This window comes from Saccostrea echinata, unplaced genomic scaffold (assembly GCF_033153115.1).
Source record: "Saccostrea echinata isolate AGI-Se365-2 ecotype Australia unplaced genomic scaffold, CSIRO_AGI_Sech_v1 ptg000030l, whole genome shotgun sequence".
In the NCBI taxonomy this organism is placed as follows: Eukaryota; Metazoa; Mollusca; class Bivalvia; order Ostreida; family Ostreidae; genus Saccostrea; species Saccostrea echinata.
In genome coordinates this window covers 25,213,610-25,234,473 of record NW_026889779.1, presented here as the reverse complement: position 1 = coordinate 25,234,473, position 20,864 = coordinate 25,213,610, and the positions used below count along the sequence as shown (strand labels likewise).

At 33.6% G+C, this 20,864-nt stretch overlaps 1 protein-coding gene across 3 annotated transcripts; it reads left to right on the top strand.

Moving 5' to 3' along the window:
• The first annotated feature begins 9,692 nt into the window (after positions 1-9,692).
• Positions 9,693-20,625, top strand: LOC133196607 (3-oxoacyl-[acyl-carrier-protein] reductase FabG-like). Of its 3 annotated transcripts, none has more exons than XM_061332470.1 (9): positions 9,693-9,767; positions 9,847-9,986; positions 10,064-10,156; positions 12,038-12,176; positions 12,686-12,732; positions 15,707-15,776; positions 15,896-15,932; positions 16,013-16,076; positions 20,356-20,625. In XM_061332470.1, the coding sequence occupies exons 1-9, from the start codon at positions 9,731-9,733 to the stop codon at positions 20,506-20,508; spliced, it is 780 nt and encodes a 259-aa protein (XP_061188454.1). In that variant the 5' UTR covers positions 9,693-9,730; the 3' UTR covers positions 20,509-20,625. The 3 variants fall into 3 exon arrangements, with proteins under 3 accessions (XP_061188454.1, XP_061188453.1, XP_061188455.1); XM_061332469.1 differs by having other exon boundaries at positions 12,686-12,735; XM_061332471.1 differs by lacking the exons at positions 12,686-12,732; positions 15,707-15,776 and having other exon boundaries at positions 20,356-20,622.
• Positions 20,626-20,864: the final 239 nt, after the last annotated feature.

Sequence of the window (20,864 nt, the reverse complement as noted above, 5' to 3'; positions counted from 1 at the left end):
TAAATATACTTTAAAAATTCGTGTCATACTTGCTTGCTTCAAGTTGTACGCATTCAGTCTGAGATAAAATGGTTTGGAATAATGAATTTTTAAATTTTATGAAATTTTCTTTTAAAACAGAGAGAAGTATAAGCTCTCCTTAAAGTTGAAATAAGAAAGAAGCCCACATGTTGGACATATACAATTACTCCATTGAAGACGATCAAACAAAAATAACACCACAAATAAGTTAATCAAGATGAAAGCTTTAATGCAATTAGAGGGCCATTTGTTACCCGTATCTCCAATCACGTGTTTGATGTTGTCATCAAATACATTAAACCATAAGATTTAGTACTGAGACTTCTCCATTTTATCTAAGGATGTCTTACTGATATGCTTATCAGATTACTTCACTATATATTTTATATATATATATATATATATATATATATATATATATATATATATATATATATATATATATATATATATATATATATATATATATATATATATATATATATATAAAATTGATAAATCATAATATGATAAATCATTAATTGGTGATAAGAAAATTCCCATTTTCTTTTTGTTCACCTTGTGCTTCCAGCCTCAAATCACTGTTCCATCTCCTCAACACTTCCTTAGTGAAGTTGAGATGGGCAGGCCTCTGCATGACCGTTTAGATATACTTAGTATATCTATGTTATATTTTTTTAAAAAAATAAATAAATTATAAATAGATAAATACACCACCACGTTACCCAGCCGAGGAGACTGTAGTAATCAATTTTTTGGTGGCCGGCCATACAGTATAATGTCAACTCAATAAAATTTTATTTAAACTAAGGAAAAAGTTGAAGATAAAAGCTGGTATTATTACCTTAATTATTGTATAAATATAACTAATATACTAATGTAATAACTATAAATTGTATTGTAACTATATGTTTGTATGTATGTATGTAGTATAATACAAGTGCATAAATGCATATTGTATTAAAAACAAAAATAGTACAGATAAGAAAAAGGGGAGGGCTGCTAAAGAAAAATTCAAATTTGTGCTACATTATGAAATTTAAACCCAAAGATATGCTTATCAGATAACTTCACTCTAACGCCCAGTAGACTTATCACACGTTAATACAAGTCTGATATGAAGAAAATCTTAGGAAATTAATTATAAATGATAGAAAAGGTAATATCTTTGTCTTCACCATTTTTCTTCTCCGAGTTGATTTTCTCGAAACTCAGTGGATGGATTCAGAAATACTAGCATGTAAGAGACACTCTGAACTCGTGTTTGTAGCCTCTAATACCTTGAAATTGGCATTTTTCAGCTTTAAAAAAAATCAAATTCTATCAATTCTATGAGTTGAAACCCAAAGTGAATATTTATTTATTTTTTGATATCACCTTACATAAACAAGGAGAAGGGGGTATATTTGCAGGAAATTTTCAAGAATAAGTATTTAGTGTTGCAAAATAATTTCCAGTAAAAAGCCATTCCATCTATTTTCTGTGTCTTTTCTTTCATTTAAAAAATTTACTTTGGCAATTCCAGTACTTTATTTTTGTTGTCAATTGTTTTAAATAACTATAGAGATTTAAAAATGAAACATACCATTATAGATAGAAGTAACAGTATTAATGCGTTATAAGTCTGGATATTCCCTAATAAGATAACGTTACAATCAGACATCACATCCCATAAAGATTAACTCATCATGGTTCAAATCTGAAAAAAAAAAATCAGACACAGCATGAACTTTGAAGATAACGAACAGTAGTCATGCTCAAAAGTCAAGTGAAACAGTACAAAGTTATAACAATACAAAAGTTGTAAACAGGGCATAAAACGCAGACCCCAAGAAATTCTAGAGATGGGTTCAGGGTTACTAGGAGCAGTAGGTGTCTTATGTGGATCGGTCACACTCGCCGTAAACCCTGTGTATTGATCAGGTAGATTAATATTTCGTAGTAAAATTTAGTATGAAAACAAAGGCCTATCAAATGCTGTGAAACACGTCAGCAAAAAATACGACTCAATGACAGCTTATATTTGCTAACAAGGTCATTATAAAGACCATATAATTTACGAAGTGCTGACCACAGCACTTATACGATGTTAATTCCCTGTAACATCACCTTCTGTGGCCTGTCTCGATTTAAGCCTCCCTTGATCGTCCGGATATTTTTACGCAGTAACTCTGGACCAACAATGCTTGTTGTTATCGCTGCTAACTTCGTTCTTGCGATAAAATAAACTAAAAATTCACAAAAATAAGTTCATCTCAATTTAATGGATATTGCATACAGATATTAGATTAAAGGTTCTTTGTTAAAATTTTGCCCTTTTCAAACTTCGTTTATGGAAAAGCAGCGAACATACTATGTTATGTGATGTCACAGCCTAGAAGTTCCAAAAGTCTCGTGCGGTTGAAGAGGTTGATCTCAAAATCAAGTGAACAATGCGCTTGCCCCAACGGTCGCACTGTCAACATATTAGACAAAATGTCGGCGATAAATCTGAATGTCGAATTGAAGAACACAGCAAGTATTTTCTTTTTGTCATTTAGAAGCATTTGAAGAAATTCTGCTTCGTAGGGTAGTAAAAACAGGTCGGCTAATAAAGGAGCACAATTAGAAACCATCAATTGATGTGAAAAAAAGGTGCCCCCTCCTCCCTCGACACAAAGATGCAGGAGAGAACAAGATGTGTTTGTAAAATTTTGATGCCCTCGTATGGCAACTTAGTATAGCAAAGGTTAAACTTTCTCAATTGCAAATCAAATATGTTAGTACCCAAATTAAGGTCTTGTTTCGAAGAATATACCTGTGAAATATGAAAGCCCTAGCAGCAACCATTGAATAGATATGGAAAAGGGTAAAGTTTTTTTTATTTCAAAAGTATGTCAAATATCAAGATGAAGGTCAAATGGTAAAAATTAATGGCCCCCAAGGAAAGGCCTTCTTCCAAGAACTACACAGGTGAAATATGAAAGTCGAAACACCAATCGTTCAAAAATTATTACCAAGGTTAAAGGTTTTCAAATATAGGTCAAATTTCAAGGTCAAGGCCAATCGATTACAATTGTTGGTATCCGAAGGAAGGTGTTGTCACAAGGATTCCATATGTGAAGTATGAAAGTCCTAGCACCAACCGTTCATAAGTTATGGCCAGGGCTAAGGTTTTTCAAAAGTAGGTCAAATTCCAAGGTCAAGGTCAAAGGGTCAAAGATGTTGGTATCCAAAGAAAGGTCTTGTAACAAGGGTTACATATGTGAAGTATTAAATCCCTAGCACAATTCGTTCAGAAGTTATGGCCAAGGTTAAAGTTTTCCAAAAGTAGGTCAAACTCCAAGGTTAAGGTAAAAGGGTAAATGTTGTTGATATCCAAAGAAAGGTCTTGTCACAAGGATTACACCTGTGAAGAATGAAAGTCGTTGCACCATCTGTTCAAAAGTTATGGCCAAAGATAAAGTTTTTCAAAAGTAGGTCAAACTCCAAGGTCATGGTCAAAAGGTCAAAGTTGTTGGAATCCAAAGGAAGATCTTGTCAAAAGAATTACACGTGTTAAGAATGAAAGCCCTAGCACCAACTGTTCAAAAGTTATGGCCAAGGTTGGGTAAAATTTTGCCAAACTTGCAAAACTTGCAAAAAATTTCTCAAACTCCAAGGTCAAAAGGTCAAATATGATTGTACCGAAGAAAAATATTGTCACAAGAAATACACATGTTAAATATGAAAGCCATAGCTCCAACCAATCAAAAGTTATGGGCAAGGTTAAAGTTTTTGCGGACAAACAGACAAACAGCTAGACAGACTGACGGACGGACAGAGCAAAAATTATAAACCCCCGAATCTTCGATACGGGGGCATAAAATCATCTTAGGCCATGGTAAATAAAATCCTTGTTTAATGTTCATTCTTTGAAAAGGTACCCTCCAGTCCGAATAAAAAAAACAGACATATTTCAAAAACTACAGTAACTGTAGCTTTAATATTGAATGGATTTGCAATGATTCCAAGAAATATAGAGACAAATTGTTAAGAATTTGACATAAACAAAAACCCTGTACGGGAGGGATAGTAAAGGTAAATGAAAAGCAAGTGAAATATGAGCAGAGATTGTGACCGATCAAGTTGTTTTGAACTACGTTTATATTCAAATCGTCTATTCCAAGAAACGTTTTTTCCTCCTCCCACCCCCCCTCTCTCTATCTCTCTCTCTATCTCTCTCTCTCTCCCCACTTAGCGAAAAAAGCGAGGGTTCTACCCCACCCACCCCCAGATCAGCCAATATAGCTGTTGCATATAATCTGTACGTCCAACAGTACCAATGTCATTAACTTTTTTGTACCAAATCTCAAAATACATAAATACATTGGCCATTAAATAGGTTCAATAATTAGATCTTTTTCTTTTACTTTCTGTTTTGAAAGGACCCCTCGAGCTCATCTAGAATATTGATACTGAGGCAAACTCAGCCCACGGGGACTTAACATTATGAAAGTGGTCGGCACTTCGAAAGGGATCCATGAGTATTTGAGATTTCCCTATACTTGTTGTAATGATGGTCAAAATAAAATGTTTCGGTCACTCTCGGACAAACTCTGGAAACTGGTCGAGAAATACAGCAATAATAGAAATATGGTCGAAATTAACATTGTACATTTAAATATACTTTAAAAATTCGTGTCATATTTTTTGTTTTATGTTGTATGCATTCGGTCTGAGAAGAAATCATTTGGAATAATGAATTTTTAAATTTTATGATATTTTCTTTCAAAACAGACACACAATATTAGCTCTCCTTAAAGATGAAATGAGAAAGAAGTCCACATGTTGGACATATACAAATACTTCACTGAAGACCATCAAGCAAAAATAACCCCAAGAATAGTTTAATCAAGATGTAAGCTTTGATGCAATTAAGGGGCCATTTGTTACCCGTATCTCCAATCACGTGTTTGATGCTGTCATCAAATACATTAAACCTTAAGGTTTAGTACTGAGACTTCTCCATTTTATCTGAGGATGACCAACTGATAGGCTTATTAGTTAACTTTACTCTAACGCCCAGTAGACTTATCACACGTTAATGCAAGTCTGATATGAAGAAAATCTTAGGAAATTAATTATAAATGATAGAAAAGGTAACATAGATCTAATAAAAAGAAGCTTACATGTTGAACATATATAAATACTCCACTAAAGACGATCAAGCAAAAATAACCCCAAGAATAGTTTAATCAAGATGAAAGCTTTAATGCAATTAGAGGGCCATTTGTTACCCGTATCTCCAATCACGTGTTTGATGCTGTCATCAAATACATTAAACCATAAGATTTAGTACTGAGACTTCTCCATTTTATCTAAGGATGACCAACTGATATGCTTATCAGATTACTTCACTCTGACGCCCAGTAGACTTATCACACGTTAATGCAAGTCTGATATGAAGAAAATCTTAGGAAATTAAGTATAAATGATAGGAAAGGTAAGGTAGATCTAATATCTTTGTCTTTATCGTTTTTCTTTTCCGAGTTGATATTCTCATAACTCAGATTATGGGTTCTGAAATACTGGCATGTTAGAGACTCTATTCTGAACTCGTGTGGACAAACATATGATGATTCAGTTTTTGTATCATTCTATGGTTATAATCTATTGTTAAAGAAACATTGTTAAATCATTTTTGCAAGAATGGTTTTGCGGTTGTTGAAAACTCATCTAAATGCTTAAATCATACAGTACTTTAAGAACAGTTTTGGACGAGAAATATATTTGAGTAATCACCCAAAAGGATTTAGGAATTATTTTTTACTAAATTTAAACTTCCAATCGAAACAGGTAGATGCATATGGCTTAATATAGACAATCAAATATTTAAGGATCTACATCCTTTATGTGATAAAAACTCTTTGGGTATGAATTCCACTATGTAATGGAGTGTCTTAATTACTTAAAACTTAAAAAGAAATATTAAAATCATGTAAATCTATACTTATTAATGAAGATATGCATATTCTTCCATTCTAAAATTTCACATTTTACTAATGTTAATGCTGTTACTCAAAAAATGGAATTTTCTAAATACAATATTTACCGAAATACTTATTCCCTATTTAGATATTAGGCCTATGCATAAGGTATGAAACGAAATCTTTGTAACATGTATAAGATATGAAACGCAAAATTTAACAAAAAAGGGGGGATAGTGAGTCGACTAATGCTCCCACAATAATGCACGATGACCCTGAATGTCGAACATTGATCAGTTGAAGTATGTCTTTCTTTCAAATTGCCATTAATTGTCGGTAGAAACTGCTAAAATGGTTATCGTTAAAATCACCATTGAAAAAAGTCAACTTTCCCGCTTTCGCGGGATTTCATCTCCAGTACTTAAAAATTTATTAGTGTTGATGTATAAGAAAACCTGTCTTTATTTGTTAAAATAAAATACAGTATTGATCTGTGTCATTTATATTCTATTATTATACTTATCTGCATTACTTGACTTTGTATTTCGTACATATGTAAATATGTTTATATTTCTCATATACCATGGTATGGTCTCAGTGTAATAAACAAGCAATCTCTCATTTATCCGAGGGTTGAGCGGTCATTTGTCACCAATGTATTATACAATGTAATATGTCATCTGGTCACACGTATTAAGGTCAAGATCTAGTTAATGAATGGTACCTACATATTTTTTCTTTGAGAAACGAGTTCTTTTAATAATCTTTTACAAATGTAGCTTGATAAAATAAGGTGTATCAGGACATAAATTTTTGGTAAATTCAACGAAAAAACAAATTTAAACTGTCATTTTGAATGAAAAATGAAGAAAGTCAGGTATACGTTTCTGAGTTTTCTTTTTCATCCCAGAACAAAATTGCACACAGTCTCTCAGAAAACGGTTTTCCGTATCTTTTTGACCTCTATTTTAAAATGATATTAAATTGGATGTAGGTATAGGGGTTACTTTTGACACGATTTCAAATTGAATTCCCTGAAAATGCTTCAATTTCTACGTTATAATATTCAATTACAGTCATAAAGTACGGAAAAAAATAAGTTTGAATCAATTATGATATTATAATTGATCTAGCATCAAAAGTGTAGTCTAAACTTCACCTTAACCTATTTTAATACCGTAGTCCGGTTACCATTTACATCCACTGAATATTATTTCCTTTATTTCTTATGAACACCATTGCCGTTTATCAGCCAGTAAACGACACTAAGCAACCCACCAGCATAGATTTCTTGAGCAACGGCTCTTCCATCAGTTATGTATACAATGATATAAACATCAATAATACATTATATTTAACATATTTAATTTTACTTTAAATGGATTTTTTTAAAACAGATATATATATAAACAATAAAATGTCTTTCTTTCTTTGTTAGTACGAGAACTACGAGAATCGCAGCCATTGCAGAAAAATTTACATACCGCGCTGACGCGGTTTATGTAATTTCCGGCAATAGCTTCGATATTAATTCCCATACTAACAACCAAAGAAAGCATTTTCTTGTTTAATATTATTTCCATAACTGTCTTTCAATCAATGATTATACCTTAGAACTAGTTAATATTTCTATAGTAATAAAAAGCATGTTAGGGATTATTTTTTTCATCCTTTTTCGTAATTAAATGCTGCATTTTTTGTTAAAGTTCTCCGTTAACAGTGTGCCAATCATCATCACTGTATTTTCGCCTATGACGTCCCAACAGTATGGCGTCGAAATCCGATATTGACTCTCAATATCGCTTAAAATATCCTTAGATCAACGTTCAATGTATTCAGGTTTTAATGAATATGGTTGTTGAGAATATGTTTTCTTTAAATAGCTATTTTTTAAGAGATGTGACAAGTTCTTCGACGATCGCAACTTCTCGGGCCTTTTCAAAAGCGGAAAAACGGCTAAAGTGTTTTTCCGAGCTTTCCATAAAGGCCCGAGAAGATGCTGTCTGTCCTTTAGGCTGGAATACTACGGGAGACAAGGAGACGATTAAAATCAATCGAGCAGATAAACGGAAACTGATTAAAACGACAAAAGGAATTAGATATATATATACATGAATGTGTAATGATATATTTGTATAATGTAACGAAAATGTTATGATGGAGTGTTATGCAAATATTTCTTAAACGATTTCAACGTCCCACAGCAATATCAAAGACTGTTAGCATTTTGCAAAGAAATAAATTGCACTTTTTCCTAAATATGTGGAAAACAGTGCCTAAATTAAAAGTAAAGATTACCAATGAGATTAAATTTTTATCGATTTGAAGCCATGAAAAAATCTATACCAACCAGCGTATTTTATACATGTATGACTACACACACTAACAAGAGGCCCACGGGCCTTATAGGTCATTTGAGTATCATGTATTAACTTTACCCTGAGCCCTGCCCTTACACTAGAACCTTGACCCAGGGGACATAAAATTCCCAATTTTGGAAGAGACACCCTTACGCATAATAACTATACTCTTAGTTCATGGGCTTAATACCAAGGAGAAAAGGAGAAGATTGTCAAAGAATTATTGCATTTTTTACAATGTAATCATTAAAGCCCCCCCCCCCCCCCCAACACTAGAACCCCTGACCCAGGGCCATGAAATTCACAATTTTGGAAGAGGAACCCTTACTCATTCTAACTATGTATTCAGTTTCTTTGCCTTAATACCCCGGATCAAAGAAGAAGATTTTAAAGAAGTAATGCCCGCCCAAACACCGGAACCCCTGACCCAGGGCCCATGAAATTCACAATAGAGGAAGAGGCACCCTTACTCATCATAAATATGCATTCAGTTTGTTTGCCATGGATTAGAGAAGAAGATTTTTAAAGAAATAATGCATTTTCACTATATATTCAACAGAGCCCCACCCTAACACAAGAACACCTGACCCTGGGGCCATGAAATTCAAAATTTTAGAAGAAGCACCTTTCCACATCATAACTATGCATATTGTTTGTTGACTTAATACCCATCAGCAGAGGAAAAGATTTTTAAAGAAATAATGCATTTTCACTATATATTCAACAGAGCCCCGCCCTAGCACCAGAACCCCTAACCCTGGAGCCATAACTTTCACAATTTTGTTAGAGGGCTCAATGCTTATTACAATCATGCCAACAGTTTGACTGCTTGATGTTCAGGAGTAAAGAAGAAGATTTTTAAATATTGCATTAATTTTGATGGTTTTAGCCCACCCGTCAGGCCAAAGGGGGGAAGGGGTCTTGAATTTAACAATTTTTACTCCCCTTTATCTATAGATGCTATATGCCAAATTTGGTTGAAACTGGTTAAGTGCTTCCAGAGAAGAAGCTGAAAATGTTCAAATGTTAACGCACGACGGACGACGCACGCCGACGGACGAAAACAGATAGCAAAAGGTCACCTGAGTAAACTCAGGTGACCTAAAAATTCAAGTTTCTGAGAAAAGTTATGTTTTTGTTTTTCAATATTTCTCTACGTTGATAAATATTTTTGCAATATAAAGAAAACAAAGGTCATGACCTACACCTTGGACATGCAGCTCTGCGAAATATTTGATTAAAAAATATCAAATGTTTATTTTGTGTGTTAAAAAAATATATTCTGTTGTACTTTATCAATTTAATCCTTACGATTACTTTTTATGTGATTTAGGTTGAGTAATTTTCTAGTGTGTTCACGGTTTATCCAGAGCAGTGGATGTCCCCTCGTTAATCTGTAGGATGGACGACCACAAAGGAAAGGTTTTTCTAATCACCGGTAAGACAAACTGAAATTATTAAAAATATATGTCAAAATAGCAGACATGGCGAGAAAATTCAAAGATTATGCCCTACAGGTGCCAGCTCTGGTATTGGGGAGGGCATTGCCGTCCTTCTCGCAAGGTGCGGAGCAAGTTTATCATTGACGGGAAGAAATGAGGCCAAGTTAGAGACTGTAAAGGAAAAATGTCTGAAGGAGGGTTTATCACCGGAGAAAGTAAGCCATTTACTGAATAAATTTATAATTTAAATTATAAATGTTTTAAAGAAGTAAACATTTTTTTTAATCAACAGATACTGTTTTCCGTGGGTGACATTACATCCAGAGATTATAGAAGGTCATTAGTGGATCAAACAATAAAACAGTTTGGAAAACTAGATGTTCTGGTAATTATCGTTTACATAAGTTTTTGTGAGCTATCGTAGTTTATAGTTATGTGTCTTAACTATGTTGAGATAGTGAAGACTCAACATTTTTCTAGTCATAACCCCGAGGGGTAGGGTTGGGTCACATTAGTTACATAAAAATATCTATGAAAAAATCTTAAAAAATCATCTTCTCAAGAACAGCAAAACCATGATTAGTCATATTGATATGGAGGCATCCTCAGATAGTGTCGTTTCAATTTTTTTCATATCATGACCCCTGGTGGTAGGGTGGGGCCAGCATAAGTGATCAAAGTTTTACGTAGGAATATATAAAAGAACAAATCTGCTGATGAAAAACAGCAAGGCCATATTGACTCAGGAGATGGATGTGGCCAATGGGCTTCTCGATTTCCTCTTCTTCTTCTTTGTCAAACAAATATTACTCGTTGTTCGTATTTTGCATTTTCATTCGTACAGGTATACTAGAAATTATTAGATTTATTCACTTATTAAAATCTATATTGCGTCATTGCATCCATTCCCATTACAATTATTTGCAGTTTAGTCCATCCTTTTCCAATTACGCTGTAGTATAACTGAGATGCCTACAATCTAGCAAGAAGTAAACTACAAAATGCGAAACTTGTTATACATAGTACATGTATTACAGGATATGTCATGTTCAAAAACATTTTAAATAGAATGAAAAACCACCATTCTATAACATTATAAATAGAGGATATTTAATATTTTATAGTTGAAAATGGAATTTATTTCACAGTGAGACATGATCTTTTTTATATTTTCACGAGTGAGAAGCACGAAAAACCTTTCTCACGGGTGAATTTTCTTGTTGTTATATTTTCTTTGATTTTCCCTTTGCTTCTGTCTTTTCTTAACACAGTCATAGGCTTTGACGTCATAGTTGAGCAGTTGAGACGTCATATCTTAGCAGTTTTGAGATTGAAAACATCCCGGATTGTAACATGGATTTTAGAAAGTAACTGGCAGTTTTAGTCTTTATCAAAATAGTTTCGTTACTATCTCTATATTATTACTGGCCCGAAATTACTTTTTACTTACTCTGATATCCTTTCACACTGTGACAGAATATTACTTTGGTATTCTTTCACACTGTGAGAGAATATCACTTTTATTCAATAAATAAATAACAGTATATCACTGTTGAAAATGAAAAAATATTCATCATCCACAAAACGAGACTAAGGACAATATGAAATTGGATATATTTCAGAAAATCATTTCTTGTCGTTTGTCCTTAGATGATCAACATCTCTCTCTCTCTCTCTCTCTCTCTCTCTCTCTCTCAGCTTATGAACCTATCTATTGATATTCCCAAAGATGTTTCTTCATTATCAGAAAGGTCGGATACAACCGACAGATATCCATGTAACAGGCTGGTGCAATATGATAAATGTTTAAAAACTTACATTTTAATCTTTCAATACAATTAACGTGAAAACAAATTTAAAATGATTTTCATTCTCCGACTGTTGCAAAAAATTAAAATAAAATCACCACAGGAAGTATCAGGTTCTAATATGTTAGCAAAGGGAAAGGGTAAAGTGTAGGGGTGGGTGGGTGTTGAATCATATATTTCAAGTATATGCATGGGAGTACATCCTCTTAAATCCCCCTAACTCAACAATCTCATGTTGTTTTGTTGGGACCAGCACTTCTTAAATCACACGAGATGTGTCTTAAGATGAGTTCTTCGTCGTAATGTTGGAACAAAGATTAGGAAGTCTCCTTAGATAGTATTACTTTGTTGGCTTCTCTAAAAAATAAGATGTGTCGTAAGTTCGTCCAAGGATATATCTTAGTCAGTTCAGATACCTTCATAAGCATGCCTACTACTGCATTAATTTTAATTACAAGGTAAATAATGCGGGAATGGCAAAGTCCATGGATATATCAATAGAAACAGAAGAAAACTTTGATGAAATTATGAACGTCAACATAAAGTCGGCATACTTCCTTACCCAGCAGGCTATACCACATCTGAAGGCGACGAAGGGTAAGTGTGAGAGAATCTTAGTTGTTGTTGTTAGTTGTTGGCACAACAAAGTGAACAATTAGATCGGGAGGTATTTACCTAAGAATTCTTTACAAGCAAAAACATGACTGAATCTTTCATGTATTCCCAATCAAGATATGGGTGTACATACACCAAACAAATGAGGCCAATCAGACCTGTCTCCTCAGATCAAGAATTCCGAAAGTCTGTACGATTAAAGCTGAAATCAGTACCCCAGAGTTGTTGTTGGTTTCACCCATATGCACGTCTCTACCAGTCTCAGTTAATTTAAAGATTATTGAAAGGTGTTCTTACACATCTACATCTGGAATCCCCCAGCCCGAACTCAAGACTGATCATCTAGAACTCCTACAATTGAAAATTGTTGACCTATAGCAATTTAATCAAAATATAAATATATAGATAAATTGAACTTTTCTTTTATGAAATCGTATGTGATTTTGAATCATCATTTTTCTCAGTTAAATTTCAAAACGTCTTTCTTTCAGGCTGCATCATCAACAATTCAAGTGTACTTTCAACCACTGTCTTCTCGGTAGTACAGGTTTTTATTTCCTAAAAATGTAGAAAAAAAATATAATTTTATACAAATAAGTTTATTCTTGATATGTAAAATTTATTGTTCACCTAGGTCAAAGGCTCTTGTGATCTTTTCTGATAGAGGAGTGTTCGGTGCCCGTCTATCGTCTGTCGTGTGCTGTCTGTTGTCTGCAAACTTTTCACATTTTTGACTTCCTACCAGGAACCACTGGAACAAAGTTAACCAAAGTAGGCAAAAGCATCCTTGGGTAAAGGGAATTTGTATGTTCAAAATAAAGGCAAGCCCTCTTTCAAGGGGAGATAATACAGAATTTGTGAAAATTTGGCGGAACCTTTTTTAAAAAACTTCTTCACAAGAACCACTGGCCCGAAAAAGTTGAAACTTAGGTGAAAGCTCATTTCATAGTTTGTTCAGAACATGACCCACGGCTGGAGCTGGGCCACAATGAGCAAGCGTTGTTTTAGATGGAGAAAATCTTTAAAAATCTTTTCAAAACCACTAGGATAGAAAAGATGAAACTTATGTGAAACATTCATTACATAGTGTTACTGTTAGCAGTGTTATAGTGTTAAGTTTGATGAAAACATGATCAAATCATGACCCCAAGAGGTAGGGTGGAGTTACAATGGCCGATCAAAGTTTTACATGAAAATATATTGGGAAAATCTTTTAAAAAATCTCCTCCTCCAGAAAAGCAAGCCCATCATTGGTCATGAATATATCCTCGGGTGGTGTAGGTTTAAGTTTGTTAAATTTAAGACACCTTCAGGTAGGGTGGGGTCACAATAGGCGATCAAATTTTTACATAGGAATATATAAGAAAATCTTTAAAAATCTTATTCTTAAGAAAAGCAAAACCATGAAGTATTAATATGGAAGCATCCTTAAATGGTGTAGATTCAAGTTTGTTCAAATTATAATCCACAGGGGTAGGATAGGGCCAAAATAGGCGACTGATGTTTTACATGGGAATATATTTGGAAAATCCTTAAAAATCTTTTCTCAAGAACATCAGAGCCATCATTGATCATGTTAATGTCTTAAAATATCATATCAATTTAAGACTTATTGCATGTTTCTTAATTACTTGAAATTGAATGCGTATTACATTCCTTATGATCATAGTCTATCAGATTTTTGTTTTTAAAGAGTTTCTCAGATTTGTGTTTTAGTGTGAACATACCGCGTTTATTAAACAGTATTTGACTCAAATAAAAATCCCTGAATTAAAAATCCGATAGAATTAGATAGCGATCACGTGACTGTGATACGTCATAGGCGACAATGGCCGATCAGTTGTTTACATAAGTCTAAATAAAGCCAGACCCTACTATTTCACTTCGTTGTAGTCACCCGGTTAGATTATTTCTGAAAGGACCTATAAACAGTGATTTGTAAAAAGTGATTTGTCACTTGTCCTTTATTATTCACACATTCAACATTGTAGAGTCTTTGATATTGTTTATTTGTAATGAAATATCAATTTACGCAAATATATATTTGCACATATTTCGCAAAGAATGGCGGTCTCGAATAAAAATTTTTCTATCACAAAACATTACAAATACAAATCCAAATGTTTAACTAAAAAACAGAAAAAGCAGATTAATTTTTCAAATACATGTAGGAGTAGATTTGGTAAAATAAAATGAATTTAAAACCTATCTATTACAAAACATTAATTTTACTCAAGTAAAATTGTAAATAAGCGACTGAATTAAATTCGATTTCAGAAGGGCGCCGGGGGATAATTAGAATATGTAATACTCGTAGAATAGTGTAGGTGGTCAACCGTGATATTTATTTATTACCTTTTCTCCTTTTCTCTCATAATCATAGACTACAATAAAATTCAAGAAGCCTGACAGTAATTTTGCAACTCTTTTCGTGCAAAAGCATCATTTTTTTTCACCGATATGAAGCCGCTATGTACATTCATGCATACTCATATTTTTTTTCTTGAATCAAGATTATACTTAAAATTAAAACTAGTTCAAATTTCTATAGTAATTGAAAAGCACGTAAATAATTATTTTTTCAACATTTTTCATATTTTTATATTGCATTGGTTGTGATAACTTCGTTAATAGTGTGCATATTCCTATCTCTCTATCATTGAATTGCCGCATATGACGTCAGTAGTATGACACCGAAATCCGATTGAAATATGCATATCGCTGTATTTGACTTTCAACTCTTAACATCGCTGAAAATATGCTTGCAACACCATTTATAATGTTCAGTATTTTAAAAAACAAGGTTGTAGATAATATTTTTCATAATACGTATAACGATTTTTAAGAGCATACGATTAAGTCCTTATATATTAATATATATGGGAGAATCCTCAGGTAGTGTAGACTCATATTTGACCAAATCACGACCCCCGGGGAAAGGATAGGGCCACAATGGGTGGTCAAAATAATACTTTTTCCACAAGAACAGCAAAGTCACAATTAGTCTTACTAATATAGAAGTATCCTCAGGAATTGTAGATTCAAATTTTTTTCGAGTCGTGATCCCCGGGGGTAGGACAGGGTCACAACAGTGGATCAACTTTTTACATTGGAATATCAATGCAAATTGTTCAAAATCTTCTCTTGAAAAACAGCAAGGCCACGATTAGACTTAATTTATATAGCATCCTCAAAATATGTAAATTAAAGATTCTTTTTGAAATCATGACACCCCTCCCCAAGGGCTAGGGTGGGGTCACAATAGGAGATCAAACTAAATCTTTAAAAATCTTCTAATGTCTTGATTAGTCAAAGAAATACATGTATAGAAGCATCCTCAGTTAGTGTAGATTTAAATTCTTCAAATCTCCCTCCTGGGAGGGGGGGGGGCACTTTTATATTTAAACTTCTCAATAATAAACTAATCTCAGCTTTTCTCTAGCCAAAGTGCTCAGGTGAGCAATGTGGCCCATGGGCCTCTTGTTTATTTTATATTCTATGTTTTATGGTAGATATCTGGAAGTTGTTCCTACTGTATGTCCAAAGCAGCAATGAATGCATTCACCAGAAATTTAGCTATTGGTATTAATATTGATGTTTATAAAACCCTCATCGTCATAAAAGGATTAATTAAAATAATATTCAGGCACTAGTATGTTCTGTAGATGTGTAATGAATAACGTATCTAAATGCTTTTTCAGAATTAGCACCCTTTGGAATTCGGGCAAATAGCGTGAGGTACAAAAAATTTATATTATACGGCTCTGTTTGAATTCATTTATATACATTTCAATACAATCTTTAGTTTTTATTTTTAGACCAAGAATAACAAGAAGTAACCTCGCGAGACATAATATAACAGACGGAGAATTACTTAATAAGGTGAGTCATGAGGGTTGTCCGAACATTCCGTAGAGAAGCGGGCTTTTTTTGTAGGAACCCGGTGTCATGAATTAATGAAAATTTGGAAATAGATTAAACTAACAATATGTAATAGATTCGCTGACATGTGAGAATTAAGCAGATAATACCCATTAGATGAAATACATGTACCTATTGCCGGGTACCTGTAAAGTGCGAAACGAAATAGAAACGGAACGAAACGAAATGAAACGAAACGAAACGAAACCTACCGAAACGAAACGGGTACCTGTAAAGTGCGAAACGAAATAGAAACGAAACGAACCCTACCGAAACGAAAGGAAATCAAAATGAAATCTTCTGAAACGAAACGAAACAAAACTATCAGAATGTTTTTTTTCCCCCCTCAAATCAAGGTATATCATCATATATTTGGTGTAACTGTACATGGAGTATTTTTACTTCATATAAAATTTATATAGTTCACTTGCTAATATAAAATTTAAACACCGCGATAAATGCTTCCTTCTCTAGTGATGTATTTACTTATGCAAGCATATATATACTGTAAATCAACTGCCAGCTAAAAATATGCGCGAGCATACTATTACTATATAATTTCAAAATATTGATTTCAAAATGTGCGTTGTATTCTCTAAATTTTATGTCTTACTCTTATATTTAGCCCTTAATCATCGTGTTAAATGTAAAGGCTTGTTTATTTACAGATCGAAATAAAGTTACTGTACTGTTGTATTGCGAATGTCTTTAAATATAACTTGCAAAAAATTGTACATATCGAGTTGAATGAAACAAAAGTGCACTACTGTTATTTATACATATGTGATCAATTATACAAGCCTAATTATTATTATACTTTTGATTACTGTCGGGTCCAGCTTTTTTTTTAAGATTAGTTCCGAGAAGGACCCCCTCCCCTGGTGGTTTCAATGCCCATGTTTTCGTTGGTTTATCATGTAATGGATAAATAACGAGATGGTGTTGAATAGTTTAGAGAAAACATGCCCTCCGACGGCCGAAGGCTCGAGGAGGGGATGTTTTCTCTAAACTATTCAACACCATCTCGTTATTTATCTTACTTATAAAACTTCCCCACTTTGTACCCCAAAGAAACATTTACCCATTCATATATCCAACTTTGCTTTAATACAATGGGATCTAGCCCATTTAGATATCCAACAGTGACGTAATACAATAGCTTAATCGAACACCCCTTTATTCATGGACTAGTGAGCATGAAACTGCATGGTGCTAATGTCATTTCAAACCTTTCCATTGTACTGAACAGTCAAGAAATCAGATGAAGAATAGTTTTGAATCCAAAGTAAATTTAGAGAGGTTCAGATAGTGCTTTGAATACTTTTGACATGAAGGGAGAAGAAAACTACAGAATTTGATAAAAGGTTGGAAATCTATCATTACATATAAGATGATGATTTGTTGGGGAAAAGTGTTGGAATTTTGTGGAGTTCTGATCCATTCGGACAATACTTCTAGTAGTGCTAAAACAGATGAAAAGATTATCGGTGTTATCGGTTGTTTGTCAATAATTTATCTCGTTTTAGAAATTGTAAATACGTAGAGCATGCTCTTGCGTATCGAATCAACTGTGAGATATAAACCCCATATGCAGGTGATGAAGGTATATTGCTGCATAAGTAAGGGAAGTTGACGATTGAAAAGTTAAAGTCACCACATTTATCATAAAGCTTGGTTGTTAGATTACCATTAACGTTTTTTTCAAGTAAAATATCCAAATATGAAACAGATGTGTCAGACTCTGTTGTATCTTTTATCTCAAGCTCACCGGGATATATCGTATCGACATAAGAATGGAAATAACCATTGTTAATTGACAATACGTCGTCGATATATCTAAATGTCGAGTTGAAGGCAACAACAAGTGTTCTCTTCTTTTCACGTATAAGATTTTGGACAAATTCTGTTCCATATGAATACAAAAAAAGGTCTGCTAATAACGGGGCGCAATCGGTACCCATGGGAATTCCAATAGATTGTTGGAAGACCTGGTCTCCAAAAACCACATAGATATTGTCAATCAGAAACTCAAGCATCTTTTTAATGTCAACTTCAGAGTACTTGTGTGTACAATCAAAATATTTTTTAACAAAATAATTTTGCAAATGACCAATGACAAGGTAAGTAAATTTACGAGTAAATTTATATATGCCTATTGCTTAGTGAAATAGATGACGACTAAATCGGGTTCGATGTTCGAGGCCTGATAAAATGGCAGATCGAAGCAAGTGATGAAAAACATCATATCATATTCATTTATGAACAGTAATCATGAATTAGCGCATCACTGATTGCACCAAAGCCGCTAAAATATGAAGCCCGCTTTTTTAAGTATACACATACAGTACCTTGATTTGAAAAGAAAAAACAAACATTCTGATAGTTTTGTTTCGTTTCGTTTCAGTGGGTTTCGTTTTGATTTCGTTTCGGTAGTGATCGTTTCGTTTCGTTTTGTTCCGTTTCTATTTCGTTTCGCACTTTACAGGTACCCGTTTCGTTTCGGTAGGTTTCGTTTCGTTCTGTTTCTATTTCGTTTCGCACTTTACAGGTACCCACCTATTGCCCGATGTAAGGCAGCGCAATACTCCCAATATAGCAAGTAAAAAGCGATAAATATTACATCAAAATTTACAAATTTAGTATTTACTATTGAGAAATTCGGGAATAGAAATTTTTAAAAAATCTTAAAATGGTAGAGTTAACTACTTTTCCTCTTATTAGGTTGTATATGCTCGGTTTGAAATCTGACCTGAAAAATGGCCACTGTGTTGACATAGGGGACACACTGGGCTGTTATAAAATGTTCTGAGCATGAAATCACTCCAACAAAAACGTATGTCAAATATGAAATGACAGACACAGTTTATTTAAGTTTGTAAATAAGCGAAACTAAGAAAGAGATTGGCTGCAAGAATCGGACAAGAAATCGTTGTCAAAGTGACACTTGTGTAACTCCATTTGAGAAGACAAGTCTTCAGAAATAGAGGAGGTTTTAGAATGTTTTGTATTGGATATATGTACATAAATTTATTATGTTGTAAATTTTGCATTTACCTCTATCATATTCTAAATTTACGACATGAAAGAGGTTAACAGTGGTTTTCTTGGGGTAAAAATTTTCAATGTTACCCTCAACTATACGAAAGTTTCTTACAAATATTAACAAACATTCTCAAAGTATTGCATTAGCAATACTAGTCTCCTACAAAAGTAAAAAAGCAGAAATTGATTTCAAAAAAAAATATTCTAAGTTCAATAGGAATAATTCTGTCAAAAATCATCGGTCCAAGACCAAAAATTCAAACTTGACCTGTATTTTCTGGTAAAATACCTGCATATATACACACATCCCTACACAATTTAGTGGAAACTGACAAATTTCTAATTTTTCTTAAGTTCAAGAGGGATAACTCTGTCAGAAATCAGCGGACCACAACCAAATTCGATTTTGACCTGTATTTTCTGGTAAAATACCTGCACATGCAATTTCAACCTGATACATACATCCCTACAAAAGTTAGAGAGCGGAAACTGAAAATTTCTTTATTTTTTTCTAAGTTCAACAGGGATAACTCTGTCAAAAATCATCGGACCATGACCAAATTCGAACCTGCGTATTTCTTTGACGAATCCATATGTAAAATTGAGGTGAATGTGTGCAAATGTTGCTAAGATAATGAACGGAAAGACAATGATGTCGGGTTGACGGAATTACAGAATGAAGGAACAGGTTAACATTATATGCCTCCGGCCATTGTATGGCGGAGCATAAAAATCCGAATCTGTGACGTTTATCTATTTTGATGTCGGAGATTGCTATGGATGGTAGGAAAGGGTAACGCTACAATTCTTCTCACTCGTTTTGTTAGGAGAAAAGATTCAGTATTCCTCTTAGTCTACTTTTACAGTCATAAAATCATGTGTCCACTAAAATCAAATCAGCCAAGATTATTGGCATACCTTTGAACAAGCAAAATGCCAAATTTTACTCTCACTTAGAAACCTCCAAACGGTATCCACTGTGATCGGACAATTTTGTAAACCTAATGAGGATCTAAATCTCTAATCAAATTTGGAGAATGTATGAAAACACGTTATTGCAATAGGTTCAAAGCTGCCAGACATAACAGTTCTAAAAATATAGATAAAACTTGAAAATTAAGACCCCTCCCGCTAAGAGAGAGAGAGAGAGAGAGAGAGAGATTTGAAAACTGAATGTTAAGATTTATTTCTGATTCAGTTGATGGCAACATCTGAACAAGAAAATCCTTCTGGACGGAATGGTGAGCCGGAAGATGTTGCCAATGCTGTCTCATTCTTGGCCTCTGACAATTCATCATATATAACTGGACAGGACATTGTTATTGATGGCGGACGTTTTATCCGATATTAGTTACATTGCTTTCACAATATTATGCCATGAATGCTCCAATGGAATTCTACTTATGATACAAAATACACAGACTATTCTTTTTATAGCACTGAATTGCACCATTGAAATTCGTGTATACAATAATGATTAATTCAGCTCAGATATATACTGGTATGCAAATTTAGTGTTAATTTTTTTTTTTACTCTTTTGATTTCTAATGCTTACTATTCTGCATTTTGGAAACTCCTACACATTGTGTTCCAAGAAGAGATTACTTACTTTAAAGAAGAGGCCTAAGGGCCTTAACGTTCACCTGAGTATAATGTAACACTATAAAGGATCCATATAGTTCGAATATGAAATAAGCTGACAAATG

What these genes read in the sequence shown, in the direction of transcription:
- LOC133196607 (XM_061332469.1), top strand. Translation starts at nt 9,731, where the DNA reads ATGGACGACCACAAAGGAAAGGTTTTTCTAATCACCG. An exon ending in CAACCACTGTCTTCTCGGTA is followed by an intron (nt 12,736 to 15,706) that starts GTACAGGTTTTT and finishes GTTTTATGGTAG; the next exon opens with ATATCTGGAAGTTGTTCCTA. An exon ending in ATTCGGGCAAATAGCGTGAG is followed by an intron (nt 15,933 to 16,012) that starts GTACAAAAAATT and finishes TTTTATTTTTAG; the next exon opens with ACCAAGAATAACAAGAAGTA.